Source organism: Aquarana catesbeiana, linkage group LG03 (genome assembly GCF_042186555.1).
Source record: "Aquarana catesbeiana isolate 2022-GZ linkage group LG03, ASM4218655v1, whole genome shotgun sequence".
Taxonomy (NCBI): domain Eukaryota; kingdom Metazoa; phylum Chordata; class Amphibia; order Anura; family Ranidae; genus Aquarana; species Aquarana catesbeiana.
The window spans coordinates 720,742,926-720,759,379 of NC_133326.1; the positions used below are offsets into that span (position 1 = coordinate 720,742,926).

The following is a 16,454-nucleotide window of genomic DNA, read 5'->3' on the forward strand; positions in this document are numbered from 1 at the left end:
ATTTGTAATTTTTTTCACTTTCTTGTTTTGAAAATCAAAAAAAATGAAATCACAAGAAACTCTCAATGGTGTAAATCAGCGGTCCCCAACCTCCCCGGCACCGGGGACCAGGTTCCTGGAAGACAGAATGGGGGGCAGCCTGTCACTTCAGGGGGGTTGGGGGGTAATGCAGCCGTGTTGCCTGAAGTCAGCTCACAGGTCTTACCAGTGCTCTATGACAGTAAGGAGCCTTTCCCTGGCCCGGCTCTCCTCCCCTTTCTCCTCATCTCTGCTCCTCTTCTTCCCAAGGTGACCAGAGAGTGGAGGGAGTACTGATGCTGGGAGAAGAGGAGCGGGCACCCTCCGGTGGTTGGAGGGTGGCATTGCAAGTTGTGCTGGCTCACTCTACCCACTGCCCCCCCCTCCACCCCGCGCGGTGCGGCCCCAACAGGCCACAGACTGGCACTGGAGTTGGGGACCTCTGGTCTAAAAGAATAATGCAGAAATATAGGACATATGTGAATTGGCCTTTATTTATGTCATGTAATTTGCAGACAATTTAACCTGTGTTATATTTTTCTTTATGAATGTATTTTTTGTTAATTTTTGATTAAAAAAAAAAAAAGAAAAAGAAAACAATTCCATGTTTTATTCCGGTATGGATTTCTCGTCTTTCCTCCCCTTCATACCTGTGCTCAGATCCCAATATCTTATACATATATAAAACCAATCAGGTGCTAAAGGGGTGTGGCTACAAATTCTGGATGAACCCTCTGCACATTGCTAGATACCATTTCTATCCTACAACTTGTGTCTATCTGCCCCATATTGGCACTATATCCACTGGAGTATTTGTATTTTACACAGCAAATATTCAATGCACTATGGAAACCTGGTGTACAGAACACCCCCAGAAATGTCATTTGCTGCTGGTGTGATTGGCTCACTGAATATCTCACATTTGCACACAAGTACAGTATTAGGCACCCCCTTTCTTTTTGGTTGGAATACTTTCAAAGGGTTAAATATTTCCAAAAGGATGCAAACACAGCAACTGTCCTCAATAGAATACTGAAATTGCACCAGGTGGTTATAATTAGTACTAGAGTTGCACCGATACCACTTTTACGAGTACAAGTACCGATACTTTTTTTCAAGTACTCGCCGATACCCATTGCCGATACTTTGTCATGCGACAGTGGACTGTGTCAGTAGTTTTTTACTTTATTGTATTTATTTTTTTACAATTTTATTTTTTACAATTATTTTTTACAATTTATATTTTTTTGTTATTTTTTTTTTTTACAATGCTTTCTTTTAATTTTTTGGAGGTGGGTGGAGTGGACGTGTCAATTTTTTTTTTTTTTTTACAATTTTACCTTTTAAATATTTATTACATTATTATTATTATTATTATTATTATTATTATTATTTATTTATTTATTTATTTTTTTATCAGCCCTGTTGGGGGGGCTTTCCTGAGATATCACTGGTCTAAACAGACCCCTGACATCTCCCCTTTGAAACAGGGAAAGGGATTGAGGACAGAGATTCCCCAGTCCCTTTCTCTGCAGCCTCAGCTGCACTGAAAATGAATGGAGAGGAGACGGAGGCTCCTCTCCATTCATAGTTGCCAACTGTCCTGAATTTCCTGGGACATTTCAAGTATTTAGACCTTTGTCCTGGTCTTACTGTATCACAGGATATGTCCTGGGAAATCTGCTTTATCCTGATTTTTCTCCGCCGCCGCTAGAGGTCCGCGGGCGGCACTGGTGAATTGTCTCCGTCGCCCGCCATTTTACAGAAGACTAGCTGAGCTTTCGTGTAACAGGTCACTCGCCCAGGGGAGGAAACAAGAGGCGGAGCTGCCAATAGAAATGGAGCTGCCACCAACCCCCAGCCCCCCTGTTGTAGGAAAGGCCGCAGGGTGGGAGGTTGGCGGCAGCTCCATTTCTATTGACAGCCACCCAGGCTCCGCCTCTTGTTTCCTCCCTGGGCGAGTGATCTGTTACATGAGAGCTGGCCTTCTGTAATGGCGGCGGAGTTCAAACCATGCATGATTATCTGACAAGAGGCAGAGCTAAGGGACTCCACTGGGGACACACAATGTAAGGTGGGACTCCGCTGGGGACAGCAGCTATAAGGAGGGACTTTGCTGGGGACACCTGATATAAGGAGGGACTCCACTGGGGACACCTGATGTAAGGAGGGACTCCACTGATGACACCTGATATAAGGAGGGGCTCCGCTTGGGGCACCTGGTGTAAGGAGGGACTCTGCTGGGGACACCTGATGTAAGTAGGGACTACATTAGGGACACCCAATATAAGGAGGGACTCCGCTGGGGACACCTGATGTAAGGATGGACTCCACTGGGGGCACCTGGTGGCATAAAGTATTGCAACGATCTCCATTTTATTCTCTAGGGTGTCTGCTAAAAAATATATATAATGTTTGGGGGTTCTAATTCATTTTAAATATTAAACAACATATGTCAGAAATAGGCTCAGTCCTTAAGTGGTTAAATACACTTTTTTGGTATTTTTTGGGTTAATCACATTCCTATTAAAAATTTTGTATTTACACAAGTACCACTCACAACACGTAGATAGCATTTTCACATATACCTATATTGTAAAAATATACACTTGGAACTTTATAAGTACTATAAATTAACATATTCACCCATATACCCATGAAGATCACATCCAAAAACAGTATACTTCTTTCATTAGCATAACATTTTTTTTTAATAAAAAAATTTACTAATAAAGCCCCTTTTCCATATGCAAATAACCATTGCCATAGTTGTAACAGAAGCATCATTTTAGTGTCATTTAAACTATAGAAAATAATGTTTGTTTTGTTTTTTACAATTGCTTTTTTAAAAATAAATATTTGCCAAATTAGGGGAAAAATCTTTTTTTTATTTTTCTATAGATAACATTAAATGCATGTTTTATTTGCCTACACTGGGCATTATTTACAAAAGGAGACAACAGCACTTCTAACCAAGGGTGGGCCTCCCCTGAAGGACTAGGGGTTGAGCAGCTGACTGAAGAGGAGCCACACCCTCTCTGGATGAGACAGACGCTTGACCTCAGGAACTGTCCTTACCAATTACTGCCACACAGCCGGAACCCCCTGCCGTGGCATCTCCTGAGATACTCCTGGACTCCTCCAGCTTATTAGTTGATATGTGCAGAACCAGAAAATACCTGCAGAAACCTTTGCAACCTCAACCCTTCCCTTCTTCATTCTGCTACTGATAGCCTTTACGACAAAATTGCACCCCTGTCCTGCCCAGACCTAACCACTTCCATCTATAACAACACGCTGTCATCCTCCCTAGATGTACTTGCTCCTCTTTCTACACGCAGAACCAGGCCCCATCTGCAACAACCTTGGCAAACAGACGACACCAGAAGTCTCAAGAGACGCAGCCGTGCTCTTGAGCGAGCATGGCGTAAATCTAAATCCCTGCAAGACTTTACCCTCTACAAATCTGCCTTTCTCAAATACAACTCCTGCCTCCACACTGCTAAACAAACCTATTACAACATTCTCATCAAAACCCTCTCATCCAAACCTTGTCAACTCTTTTCTACCCTTAATTCCTTACTTCACCCCCCACTGCCCCCACACACCAACTTGCTTGCCGCTCAACAGATTGCCAACCATTTCAAAAGCAAAATCGACACAATTCACGAGGAGATATCCAGCATTTAACTTCCTCCCCTACCTAACACATCAGCTCCAACACCACACTCAATACTCTCTTCCTTCTGCCAAGTTACCACCAATGATGTTGATAAACTCCCCTCACAATTACTGCGACCACATTCCCACTCTATCCTAAACTCCCTAACCCACATGTTCAACCTCTTCCTCTCCTCTGGCACCTTTCCTTCCCCGCTCAAACATGCACTGGTTACCCCCATACTAAAAAACCCTCACTAGACCACACCTGTTTGAATAACTTAAGACCCATCTCCCTGCTCCCATTTGCCTCCAAGCTCATCAAACGCCTTGTCCATAACCGAATGAGTCGCTACCTCAAGGACAACAACCTTCTCAACCCCCTACAGTCCGGCTTCTGTCCACAACATTCCAATGAAACTGCCCTACTAAAACTCACCAATGACCTACTAACTGCTAAAACCAATGGCCATTACTCCATACTCATACTCTTAGACCTCTCTGCTGCCTTCGACACAGTTGACCACCTGCTCCTCCTCATCAAACTACACTCCCTTGCCCTCCGTGATTCTGCTTTATCCTGGTTCTCCTCCTACCTATCTCAGCGCACTTTCAGTGTCACTTACAACTCCATCTCCTCCACTCCTCTTCCTCTTTCTGTTGGGGTAACCCAAGGCTCCGTCCTTGGGCCCCTCCTATTCTCACTCTATATCTCTTCCCTGGGCCAGTTGATAACCTCCCATGGCTTCCAATACTACCTCTATGCCGATGACACCCAAATCTATCTCTCCACTCCTCAACTCACCCCCTTGATCTCCTCATGGATCTCAAACTTACTGAATAATATATCGGTATGGATGTCACACCACTTTCTCAAACTCAATCTTTCTAAATCTGAGCTTGTAATATATCCTCCTTCCCGGTCCCCCCCCCATGACTTTACCATTAAGATCAACAGCACAACCACTGGTCCCCCCACACATGCCAGGGTACTGGGTGTAATCCTTGACTCTGACCTCTCCTTCAGCCACCACATCCAATCACTGGCTAAATCCTGCCGCCTTAACTTCCGCCAGATCTCCAGAATTTGACCCTTCCTGACTAATGACACCACAAATCAACTTATTCACTCCTCGATTATTTCCAGCCTTGACTACTGCAACTCTCTCCTTAATGCCCATCTCTCTTACTCATGCTATCCCCCCTTCAATCTATTACGAATACTGCTGCTAGACTCCTACACCTCACTAACCAATCTGTGACTGCTGCTCCTCTCTGCCAATCCCTTCACTGGCTTCCCCTACCTCACCGTATACAATTCAAAATGCTAACCATGACATACAAGGCCATCCACAACATTGGTCGTCTGAGGACTCGGAGGCCTGTAATGCTGGCTGTAGGCTGTACAGCCAGCATTACAGGCCTCCGAGTCCTCAGATGACCAAAATGCTGCTAAGCGAAGCACGCTACAGACTCGAGATGCTTACTTGCTGGAAGCGGAAGCAGATGGAGCTCTGTGGAAACCAGAAGTTCATGAGGGTAAACGTCCCTGCCTCACAATATCATTTAATTTTTGTTTTTTAACCACTTCTCGACTGGCTTATGTCGATATGCAGCGGCAAAGTGGTTTATTCCTGCGAATCGACATATGGGTACATATATACCTTTAAGGGTGATAGCAGGCGCACGCGCGCTGTGCGACGGGGAACCCACAGTACACGGCCAGGGGGCGCAATTGCCGCCGTCCATGCGTGATCGCGTGCACGAGAGCAAGAATGGGGATTTATGTTGTAAACACACAAATCCATGTTCTGTCAGGAGCAAAGAGACATATTGTTTGTTCCTACTAAGTAGGAACAATGATATGTCTCCTCCTCTAGTCAGTCCTATCCCCTCACAGTTAGAATACACTGAGCGAACACACATTTAACCCCTTGATTGCCCCCCTAGTGTTTTTTTTCTTTTCAAAATATTTTATTGATTTTCCAAAATTATAAAACTAAACAAAAACAAGCAAAACAAAACAAAACAATACTCTTTGGGGATTGATTAGATGTTAGAGACATAAGGCAAATTACAGGTAAGCGTCCAACAGGTGGAAAGGCACCTAAGATGCCTGTCCAAAACCACCAAATTTTGAATATCTGTCATGCCTGAGGATTAGACTGGAAGAGGCCATGTAGAGAATCCACCAGCACCCCAAAAGGGATCATGCTGTGCCCGGCCGATTCCCCCCCAGAGCCCCTAGAAATAAAACATCACTGGACAGGACAGAATTCTAACATAAAATTGAGGGTTGCTATCACCTGATATGTTAGCCCCTAAGGGAACGTCCTCCCTATGAAGGATAAAATGCTCCAGTGTCGGAGGGTTGCTCCATGTGTCTAAGAGGACTAAGAGGAGGGGGGGTGGGAAGAAGGAGAGGGGGAAAGAAGAGGGGGAAGGAGAGAGAGGGAAAGAGTAAAGAGCCTATCAATGGGAGAGAACCACGCGTAATCCGGTGACCCAAGGGACTCTACGGTTGGACACCCGGAATGAGGGAAATGCCCAAATAACAAGCCCATGGTTCCCAGGTAGCTTCAAATATTGAATTGGTGTCAAGGAGAATGCTTGAGAGTTTCTCTTGGGACATGATCCAGGAAATTTTGCGTGTGGCCGCTTTAAAGGAGACCTTGGGTTGTTTCCATGCTCTGGCAATGGTTAACTTGGCGCCCAGGAGAATGAAATGAATTAATTTGCACGTCTGTTTTGGAGTTTTGGGTAGATTTTCATTAAGAAGTGCAATGGCAGGGTTTTTTGGGATCTGAATTTCCGTTTTTTTCGGATCAGGGTGAAAATCTTACTCCAAAAGGGTCTGAGTCTTGGACATTCCCACTAAATGTGGACTAGGGTGCCTGAGAGTTGACATCCTTGGAAGCACCTAGGGTCTGCTGAGGGGAACATTTTGGATAGTCTTACCGGGGTAAGGTACCACCTGGTGATGACCTTAAGGCTAGATTCTATAAGGGAGATATTCCTGATGCCCTTGAAAGATCTGTTAAAGGAGGTCCTCCATCTTTCTATGTCCTAGTTGAGGGATAAATCATTTTCCTATTCAATCATATACAAGGTCTTTTCGGATTGGAGAGTCAGTGCCTGGTATATAATGGTGATTCCGCCTCTCTGTTCCGAGTGCTGGCCGCACCATAATTCGTACAGGGTGAATCTGGGAGGGGAAGGTTTCCCCACCCAGATATGATGCATTAAGTGGCTCAATTGGTGAAATCTAAAACGCTCTGAATTCGGGATCTCAAGTTGATTGACATAGAATTCAAGGGAAATAGGACCATTGGAAGAGAAGAAGTGTCCGATTCGATACAACCCCTTGTCCAGCCACCACTCTGGCTGGACCCAGAGTAAGAAATCTAGGGTGTATGAAGGCACCGCCTGCCTTTCTATTTGGATCCAGTCTGGCTTCTCAGCCCTGGAGTAGACTGAGGAGAGTTGGGCTAGCCTGGCAGCTTGAAAATACCAAAATAACTGGGGAAATCCTAGGCCTCCTTGAGATCTGGAGAGAAAAAGGGTTCTTTGCTGGAGTCTATGTCCTTTCCCCGCCCATATGAATTTGATGACTTTTCTTTGGAAAGCAGACAAGTGATCCTTTCTAATGTTTATTGGGAGGGCCCTGAAGAGTTAGAGAAGTCTTGGTAGTAATGTCATTTTAACAATATGGATCCTGCCTAACCAGGATACCTCCCCCCTGGACCATATTCCCAAGTCTGCCTTGAGCTTACGATAGGTGGGTGGGAAGTTAGCGGGGTATAATTGTTCCGTTTTTGCCGTGAGTTTAATCCCAAGGTAGTCTATGGTGGAATCGCTCCACTTAAAGTCAAATGAGCTTTGAAGTGAGGCCACTACTTCTGTTTTGAGGGAGATGTTAAGGGCATATGACTTAGTGTCGTTGACCTGTAAACCTGAGATCTCTGAGAACTCCTTCAGGAGTATGCAAAGGTTTGGGAGGGAGGTGATCGGAGACGTGATAAATAGTAGCATGTCGTCCGCAAAAAGACCGCATTTGTGGACTTGATTCCCGCAGGACACGCCTTGAATATTGGGATTAAAGCGTATTGTTATTGCCAGGGTTTCAATAGCCATTGCAAAAATTAGAGGGGAGAGAGGACAACTCTGTCTAGTGCCTCTTGCTATATTCAGGGGGTTGGAGTACTGGTCTTGTAATCGGATCACCGCCTTCGGGGTAGAGTAAAAGGAACTGAGGACCCCCAAAAATCGGGTCCCAAATCCCCACCTCTCTAATATGGAAAATAGGTAAGGCCATTCGATCGAATCAAAGACCTTATGTAAGTCCAGTGATAGGATCATTCCCTCTTACTTGGGGCCCCCATCCCAATTAGATTGGAGTAGGGAGACAATGTCGACCGCTCTCCTGATTTGGTCTGGTCCTTGCCTGCCTGGTATAAAGCCCACCTGGTCCTTGTGAATATAACCCTTAATAAAAGAGGCTAGGTGGTTGGCGAGTATTTTCGTTAAAATTTTCAGGTCATTATTAATTAGGGAGATGGGACGGTAAATTTAAACTTCTTCGTGGTTTTTGTTGGGTTTGGGGATTACAGATATGAACGCTGTGTTGTGGTGGGGATCCAGAGGGGAGCCTGATCTTGTGGAATTAAAGAATTTAGACATGTAAGGGGCTAAAATTTCACCGAATTTCTTATAATAGGGGACTGATAGGCCATCAGGACCAGGGGCTGAACCAGACTTGAGCCCTTTTAATAACCTCCCTTATCTCCTCTACCGAGAAGGCTCTTTATGATCTTGGGAAATAGAGGGTAATTGGAGGTTCTGCAGGAAAGAAGTGGTTATGGGGCCACTAACTGTGTGGTTTGAGTTGTATAGCTTGGAATAAAATTTGTGGAAGGCGGTCATAATTTTGTTTGGGTTGGCTGTTGGGGGCTGTCCTGAAATACGTAGTTTGGGGAAAGTACGAGAGTGGTACTTGTGGGTAAGTTTGGCTGCTAACATCGGGCCTATTTTGTCTTTTTGGTAATAATATTTGGCCCCGCTCCAGCGGATGTGTTTCTCCGCTTTGGCTGGTAATGCTAGGTTAAGTTCCAGCCTAGTCGCGTTCAATCAACCTGTTAAGGCCTTGGAGGGTTGTTTCTTGTGTTCCACTTTTAAGGCTACAAAAGATGCTTCTAGTTTTTGAATGTCAATCAGAAGCTCCTTCTTAACCTGGGTCTCTATTCGGATGATATCGCCCCTAATGGTAGCATTGTAAGCTGCCCAGAGGGTCTCTGGAGATATGTTGTCAACATCATTTAATCTAAAATATTCTTTAATGGTGTCAGCTAACACCTTAGTATGTATTGGGTCACGTTTCTCAGAGTAAGGAGGACTAAAGAGTGGTCCGACCATGCTGTGTCCAAAATGGAAGCCTTATTGGTCAGAGGAATAAGGTTTGTCGCAATAAGTGATCGATCCTAGCATAAGATAGATGGGGGGCGGAGAAGTGTGTAAAGTCTCTGCTCTTAGGGTTCAGTTCCCTCCAAATGTCCACTAGGCCATTGGAGTGAAGGATTTTGGCTATTCTGCTACTCTGTCTCGTTGGGCGTGTAAGCTGGTCCCTAGGGGGCTTCGTTTTATCAAGACCCTGGTCAAAAGCCACATTGGAGTCACCCCCAAAAATGACTTTACTCTCCAAGAGGGGGTTTAGAGTTGCAAAGAGGTTCTGGAAGAAAGTGGTTTGTCCCTTATTAGGGGTGTAGTAGGAGATTAAAGAATACAGTATTCCCTCCACAGTGCCCTTTACAAGAATAAACCTTCCCTCTGGGTCCCTAAACTCTGAGATGTGGGAAAACTTGCAGTTTTTTGAGAAAAGAATAGCAACCCCTTTCGTCTTGTTTGGTGCGTTAGCAATGAAGAAGGATGGGTAGTGAGCGTGGAGGAACTTGGGGTTGTATCGAATCGGAAAGTGCGTCTCCTGAATCATCACTACATCTAGTTTAACAGATTTGTAGTGTTCAAATGCTACTCTCCTCTTCCTAGGGAAATTCAGGCCCTGAACTTTATGAGATGCCACCCTGAGATCCACTCCCTTCACCATATTTTCAGCCATGGGAACAGAGGGGGGGGGGGACACCGCCCCCTGGCAGCCACTTACCCTTCGACGACTTCTCCCTTTGAGTAGTTGGTGGATAGTGTTGAGGAGACCGAGACTGGTGTGGGTACTGGATGGAGTCATCTCCCGATGATAGGCATGAAGGTAAAAGAAGAGAGGAAAGGGGGAATAGAGGGGGGGTAAGTGAAACAAATACAACAACAAAGACAAAGACAAGGGTCTTTTATCAAGACCCATGGTGAGTGGCAGAGGAAATATCCGCCACACCCCAATTATCAAACGCCGGTCACCCTTAGAGGATGACCCACAACCCATGCCGAAGAAACACAATCGGTTTCCAAGGAATGGGTGGAGGTGCAAGTGGTCTACGAAGAAATAAAAAGAGAGAAGGGCGCACCAGCCATGTGCATTATCTTTTGTAAAACATTTATTAAGTAAAATGATAAAGGAAATTACTCACAAGCAGTGAAGAATCATGTGCCATAAACCTTGGACATCAACTTGCAACAAGTGGTAAAAATGATGAACAAAGCCTTCCAAAGGTATTTCCGAGGAATATATAACACTGCTCGCTTACGCGTTTCGAAGGGCTCATCCCTTCTTCATCAGAGCTCAGATGAGCCCTTCGAAACGCGTAAGCAAGCAGTGTTATATATTCCTCGGAAATACCTTTGGAAGGCTTTGTTCATCATTTTTACCACTTGTTGCAAGTTGATGTCCAAGGTTTATGGCACATGATTCTTTACTACTTGTGAGTAATTTCCTTTATCATTTTACTTAATAAATGTTTTACAAAAGATAATGCACATGGCTGGTGCGCCCTTCTCTCTTTTTATTTCTTTGTCTGCTAGGATTCCCCATCCTTGAGGGCAGCAAGGCCAGTGTATCCCTTTTATATTGGGTCGACCACTTGTGCGCAGGAGTCATTTTCTGCAAGTGGTCTACCCCGGACCCTTGTTACAGATTAAAATTAAAACATAAACTATGCACATTCATTATATTTTCGTCTTGGGTGCGAACCACCTATTTTATTAAACGAAACAATCTGGTGAAAACAATATTACCCGTTATTGGCACTAGGCCAAGCCACCCACACAATGCCCCCTAGTGTTTAACCCCTTTGCTGCCAGTGACATTTACACAGTAATCAGTGCATTTTTATAGCTCTGATTGCTGTATAAATGTCAATGGCCCCAAAAATGTGTCAAACGTGTCTGATTTGTCCACCGCAATGTCGCAGTGCCGCTAAAAATCGCAGATCACCGCCATTACTAGTAAAAAAAAATAATCATAAAGATGCCATACATTTTTCCCCTAGTTTGTAGACGCGATAACTTTTATGCAAACCAATCAATATACGCTTATTGCAATTTTTTACCAAAAATATGTAGAAGAATACGTATCGGCCTAAACTGATGACGAAATTTGTTTATTAAAAACAATTTTGGGGATATTTATTATAGCAAAAAGTAAAAAAATATTGTTTTTTTTTTTCAAATTTGTCGCTCTTTTTTTGTTTATAGCGCAAAAAATAAAAACTGCAGAGATGATCAAAGAGCAACAAAAGAAAGCTCTGTGGGTAAAAAAAGGACGTCAATTTTGTTTGGGTACAGCATCGCGCGACTGCGCAATTGTCAGTTAAAGCGACGCAGCGCCGTATCGCAAAAAAATGGCCTGGTCATTGAGCAGCCAAATCTTCTGGTCTGTAAGTGGTTAATGAAAACGTAATTGATTTTCATCAAAGTTTTTGTCAGTGGATGAAAAAGTGGTGTACTTTTTGTTTTTTGTTTTCATCACTGTAAAAAAATGCCGCTAGCTAAAAATGTTTGTCGAAAATGTTTATGAAATTAACACTGATGAAGAGTCAACATAAGACACACATAAGACCCGCACTAGGTGTTGTTACTGGGAGGGAGGTAACAGAGGTACGCTGACTGGTAACAAACTATCTGTATGCAGTATATTGTATAAATACAAAGATGTCTGTTATATTCCCAGGAGATGAACATTGTCCTACAGGAGATGTTTTTATTATCTGTGTCCCTTCATATAACTAATCCTATGAATGCAGTACAAGTCACAGCCCAGCCTCCCCCTGTGTAGAGGACGTGACCCTCCTAACTGCATACTTCCCCCGTGTCAGAGAATTTCATTTCATTTCCTCTTCTACTGTCAGCGATGGCGTCTGGTGATCTGAGAGCTGAGTTGGAATGTTCCGTCTGTCTGAACATTTATACAGATCCTGTAATGCTGAGATGTGGTCACAACTTCTGCCGGGTCTGTATTGATCGTGTGCTGGATACACAGGGGGGGTCTGGAGGATATTCCTGTCCTGAATGTAGAGAGAAGTTTCGGGATCAGCCTGCACTGCACAGGAACATAACACTACGTAACATAGTGGAGAATTTCCAGTCTGCTCAGCCAGATCGGGAGGAGTCCGGGGTCTTCTGTACTTACTGTGTGGACTCTCCTGTACCTGCTCTTAGATCCTGTCTGCACTGTGAGGCCTATTTATGTGATAAACACCTGAGAGTCCACAAAAAGTCCCCAGAACACATCTTATGTGACCCCACCTTGTCCATGGAGAGCAGGAAATGCTCCGTCCATAAGAAGATCCTGGAGTATTACTGCACTGAGGATGAGACCTGTGTCTGTGTGTCTTGTTTTATGATTGGAGAACACATAGGACATAAGATGGAGTCACTGGATGAGGCTTTTGAGAAGAAGAAGGAGACACTGAGGAATGTTCTGCAGAAACTTCTGACAAAGAGAGAGGAGACGGAGGAAAGAGTCCAGTGTCTGCAGGAACACAGGAGGAAAGTAGAAGAAGAAGCAGCTGGTGACATCGAGAGAGTCACTGTCCTGTTTAGAGATCTCAGGAGACGTCTGGAAGACCTGGAGAAGAGAATCCTGAGGGAAATCTCCGGGAGGGCAGAGCGGATCTCCATCTCCATCCGGGATCTGGAAATAAAGAAGGAGGAGCTGTCCAGGAAGATGCGTCACATTGAGGAGCTGTGTAACATGAGGGATCCACTGACTGTCTTACAGGAATCAGACACAGGTGACTTGTGTGATACTGAGGATGGAGATAATGAGGACAGAGAGAGACATGAGGAACTCCTCCATGATGGAGGGGGTCTGGGTGTGGCTGGGATATCACACACATTACACACATTATTTGATATAACAGAGGTAAATGTATCCTTCTATATACAGGGAGCTGCAGACATATTACTGGATGGAAACACAGCTCATAATAATCTACAGATATCAGATGACAGGAAAACTGTATCCAGATCAGATAGAAACCAGATTCGCCCAAAAACACCAGAGAGATTTCTGTATTGGTCTCAGGTGTTGAGCAGTCGGAGTTTCTCCTCAGGGAGACATTACTGGGAAGTGGATGTTGGGGGATCAGATAGCTGGAGAGTCGGGATGTGTTACCCCAGTATAGAGAGGAGAGGAGGGGAGTCACTGATTGGATATAATAAGAAGTCCTGGGGATTGGACAGGACTGGTAATCAGTATGGGGTGATACATGACAGTAAATGTGTCCCTTTACCCACCAATATCTCCAGTAACAGAGTCAGGATATATCTGGATTATGAGGTCGGGCGGATCTCTTTTTATGATCTGTGTGACTCGATCCGACATCTCCACACCTTCACCACCACCTTCACTGAGCCCCTCCATGCTGGGATATGTGTAGAGAAAGGTTGTATAAAGATCTGTGGGGGGAAACTAGAGATGTGAGAGCTCCGCCCAGAGACTGATGACATCATAGTAAGGGAGGGTCAGATTGGTTAAATATTCATCCAATGGGGCAGATGGTGGGGACTCCAGTCAGTGTCTCTTTTATTGTAGTTTGGGGTACAGTACAAATCAGGGTGCAGGGTTACAGAAATAGGAGGCCGTGCTACAAAATCATGCTGATCTGCAATGTAATAGAGGAAATAAATGAGTAGAATAGAAAAAGTCAGTTTACACTGTAGATGTGAGATTTTTTTTTGGTTTGTTAATGTAAAAAGTAACATTATTGTGTGACCGGGTGTACACCTCTCAGGAGGACTGAACCCCCAGAAATGTGGAAGAGGGGAGATAAAGTTTAGGGTTAGAGTGAGAAAAGAGAACAAAACGGAAAGGTCTGTCATCTATCTCCTCTATACAGGGTCGGGGGGTCTGAGCTCTGCAGTGCTCTATGTCGCCCCCTGGAAATTTACACCAGAACATGTTTTTATTAATGTCTCATCTTAATCCAATCAGAGTTCTTGAACTCTGTGATGTCAATAAATCCCAATAGAACTTTCAGCTTAACCCCTTGGCGCCGGCGCCTCCCAGCCTTTTAAGGGGTTTAGGGTGGCAGGAGGTGGGGCGGGGCTTATGATCATGTGACCGCTGTGATTGGCTGTCACGGGGGTCACAGGATTGGAAAGCTCCCGATCGCAAAGCAGCGGTCAGGAGCTTTCTGTTTGTCACCAGAAATGTGCCGGCACTGGGCGCACTCTTGGCACAGCTGTTTTTGCCATATTGCACACAAATATGCAGCCGCTCAGTACCAAGGCTCACCCTCTGAGAGGCGGCATATTTGCATACTGTCGGCACCAACAGGTTAAATCTGATAAATACATTCCAAGGGCTTCAAACCAAAAACTCTGCAAAGTTGTATTTTTTTTTTTTTTTTAGAAAGCAGCCACAGCCTAAGTAGAAAAGCCTTCGCCCTGCCAAAATGCTTCAAAGAAGAACCCTTGCTCTCTGTGTGGAAGCAGCTGTCTCTCTGCAGAGGTCCAACATGCCCATTGCTGAGTCACAACTAGTCACAGCCAATTAACAGGGAGTATGAGGTTCACGAATTGGAGAGATTTAGATTTGACTCAACAGAGGGTGTGTCAGATCTCTGCAGGGAGACCACTGCTTCCACACGTGGCAAGGGTTCCTCGGAGGGGGCTGGTGTTTCTACTCAAGTTTGATTTAATTTTGAAATAATTTTATGTACATTTTTATGAATAATTGGGGCGCTCTAATACAGGAGGTTTGTTACTGGCCAGATCACCAGGTGAAAAAAGAGGGAAAAAAGCCTAAAAATAAAAGAAAACGAATGCGGCCGCCACATCTAATGATTGGTAAGCTGCAATATATGCCATTTTTGGTTTCGGGTTTATTATACCGCTTTAATTAGTAGAGTAATTCTAGAAGAAGGTTGGTGTGATATTGGGATAGGAAATACATTAATGTTTTAGTCACATACTACACTATATTACCAAAAGTATTGGGACGCCTGCCTTTACACACACATGAACTTTAATGGCATCCCAGTCTTAGCCCGTAGGGTTCAATATTGAGTTGGCCCACCCTTGGCAGCTATAACAGCTTCAACCCATCTGGGTAGGCTGTCCACAAGGTTTAGGAGTGTGTCTATGGGAGTGTTTGACCGATCTTCCAGAAGCGCATTTGTAAGGTCGGGCACTGATGTGGATGAGAAGTCTCTGCTTTAATTCATCCCAAAACCGTTCTATCGGGTTGAGGTCAGGACTCTGTGCAGGCCAGTCAAGTTCCTCCACCCCAATCTCGCTCATTCATGTCTTTATGGACCTTGCTTTGTGCACTGGTGTGCAGTCATTTTGGAACAGGAAGGGGCCATCCCCAAACTGTTCCCACAAAGTTGGGAGCATGAAATTGTCCAAAATGTCTTGGTATGCTGAGGACTTAAGAGTTCCCTTCACTGGAACTAAGGGGCCAAGACCAACCCCTGAAAAACAACCCCACACCGTAATCCCCCCTCCACCAAATGATTTGCAGGGGTGGCCCAATACTTTTAGCAATATAATGTGAATGAGTGAGTTTGGGGTGGAGGAACTTGACTGGCCTGCGCAGAGTCCTGACCCCAACCCAATAGAAAACTTTTGGGATCAAATAGAGCAAGCCAGGCCTTCTTATCCAACATCAGTGCCTGACCTCACAAATGTCCTTCTGGAAGAATGGTCAAACATTCCCATAGACACACTTCTAAACTTTGTGGACACCCTTCCGAGAAGAGTTGAAGCTGTTATAGCTGTAAAGGGTGGACCAACTCAATATTGAACCCTACGGGCTAAGACTGGGATGCCATTAAAGTTTATGTGTGTGTAAAACGCAGGTGACGTCTAAGCAGACGAAACACGTTGGATCAAGTTCTGCCAACATCATTGCGCTAATCCATGTCTCTGTAAGAGCCCTTTTATCTACATTTGAAATATGAGTGGCTCCTGTTTACCCTCTTTTTAGTAAAATCTATTTTTAAATGATATCACACTGTGTGGAACCTTTCTTAAATTTTTGGTCTTATGGTGTGAGTATGTGGATACCCTTTGGTCCTCCTTCCCTCCATGTGAACTTCATCCGAATGTTTTACTGTGAACTTGCCGATGACCAGTACCGTTCAGACCCAGAATTGTGATTGTGGTGACCTGGATCTGTGATTGTTTCCATTTTAAACAGTGAATATCACCACAAGCCTGCATGACTTAAGAGGTATATGTCCCTTTAGGTCCACTGTTTCCGGTAAGCCTTCACACAATCGGTGGTGGTTCCTCTTGCAAGATCCCCTTCCTGTCATGTTCTCACTGATGCCTCCTGTGATGTCATCTTACTGACCGTGTCTATTGACACCGGGACTTTTTCACTC

The 16,454-nt window shown here is 44.6% G+C and overlaps 1 protein-coding gene across 1 annotated transcript; it reads left to right on the top strand.

Moving 5' to 3' along the window:
- Positions 1-11,955: 11,955 nt before the first annotated feature.
- Positions 11,956-13,765, top strand: LOC141134930 (E3 ubiquitin-protein ligase TRIM39-like). Its single transcript, XM_073624362.1, has one exon. It carries the CDS (start codon positions 11,972-11,974, stop codon positions 13,544-13,546), a length of 1,575 nt encoding a protein of 524 aa, XP_073480463.1. The 5' UTR covers positions 11,956-11,971; the 3' UTR covers positions 13,547-13,765.
- The last annotated feature ends 2,689 nt before the right edge of the window (positions 13,766-16,454 follow it).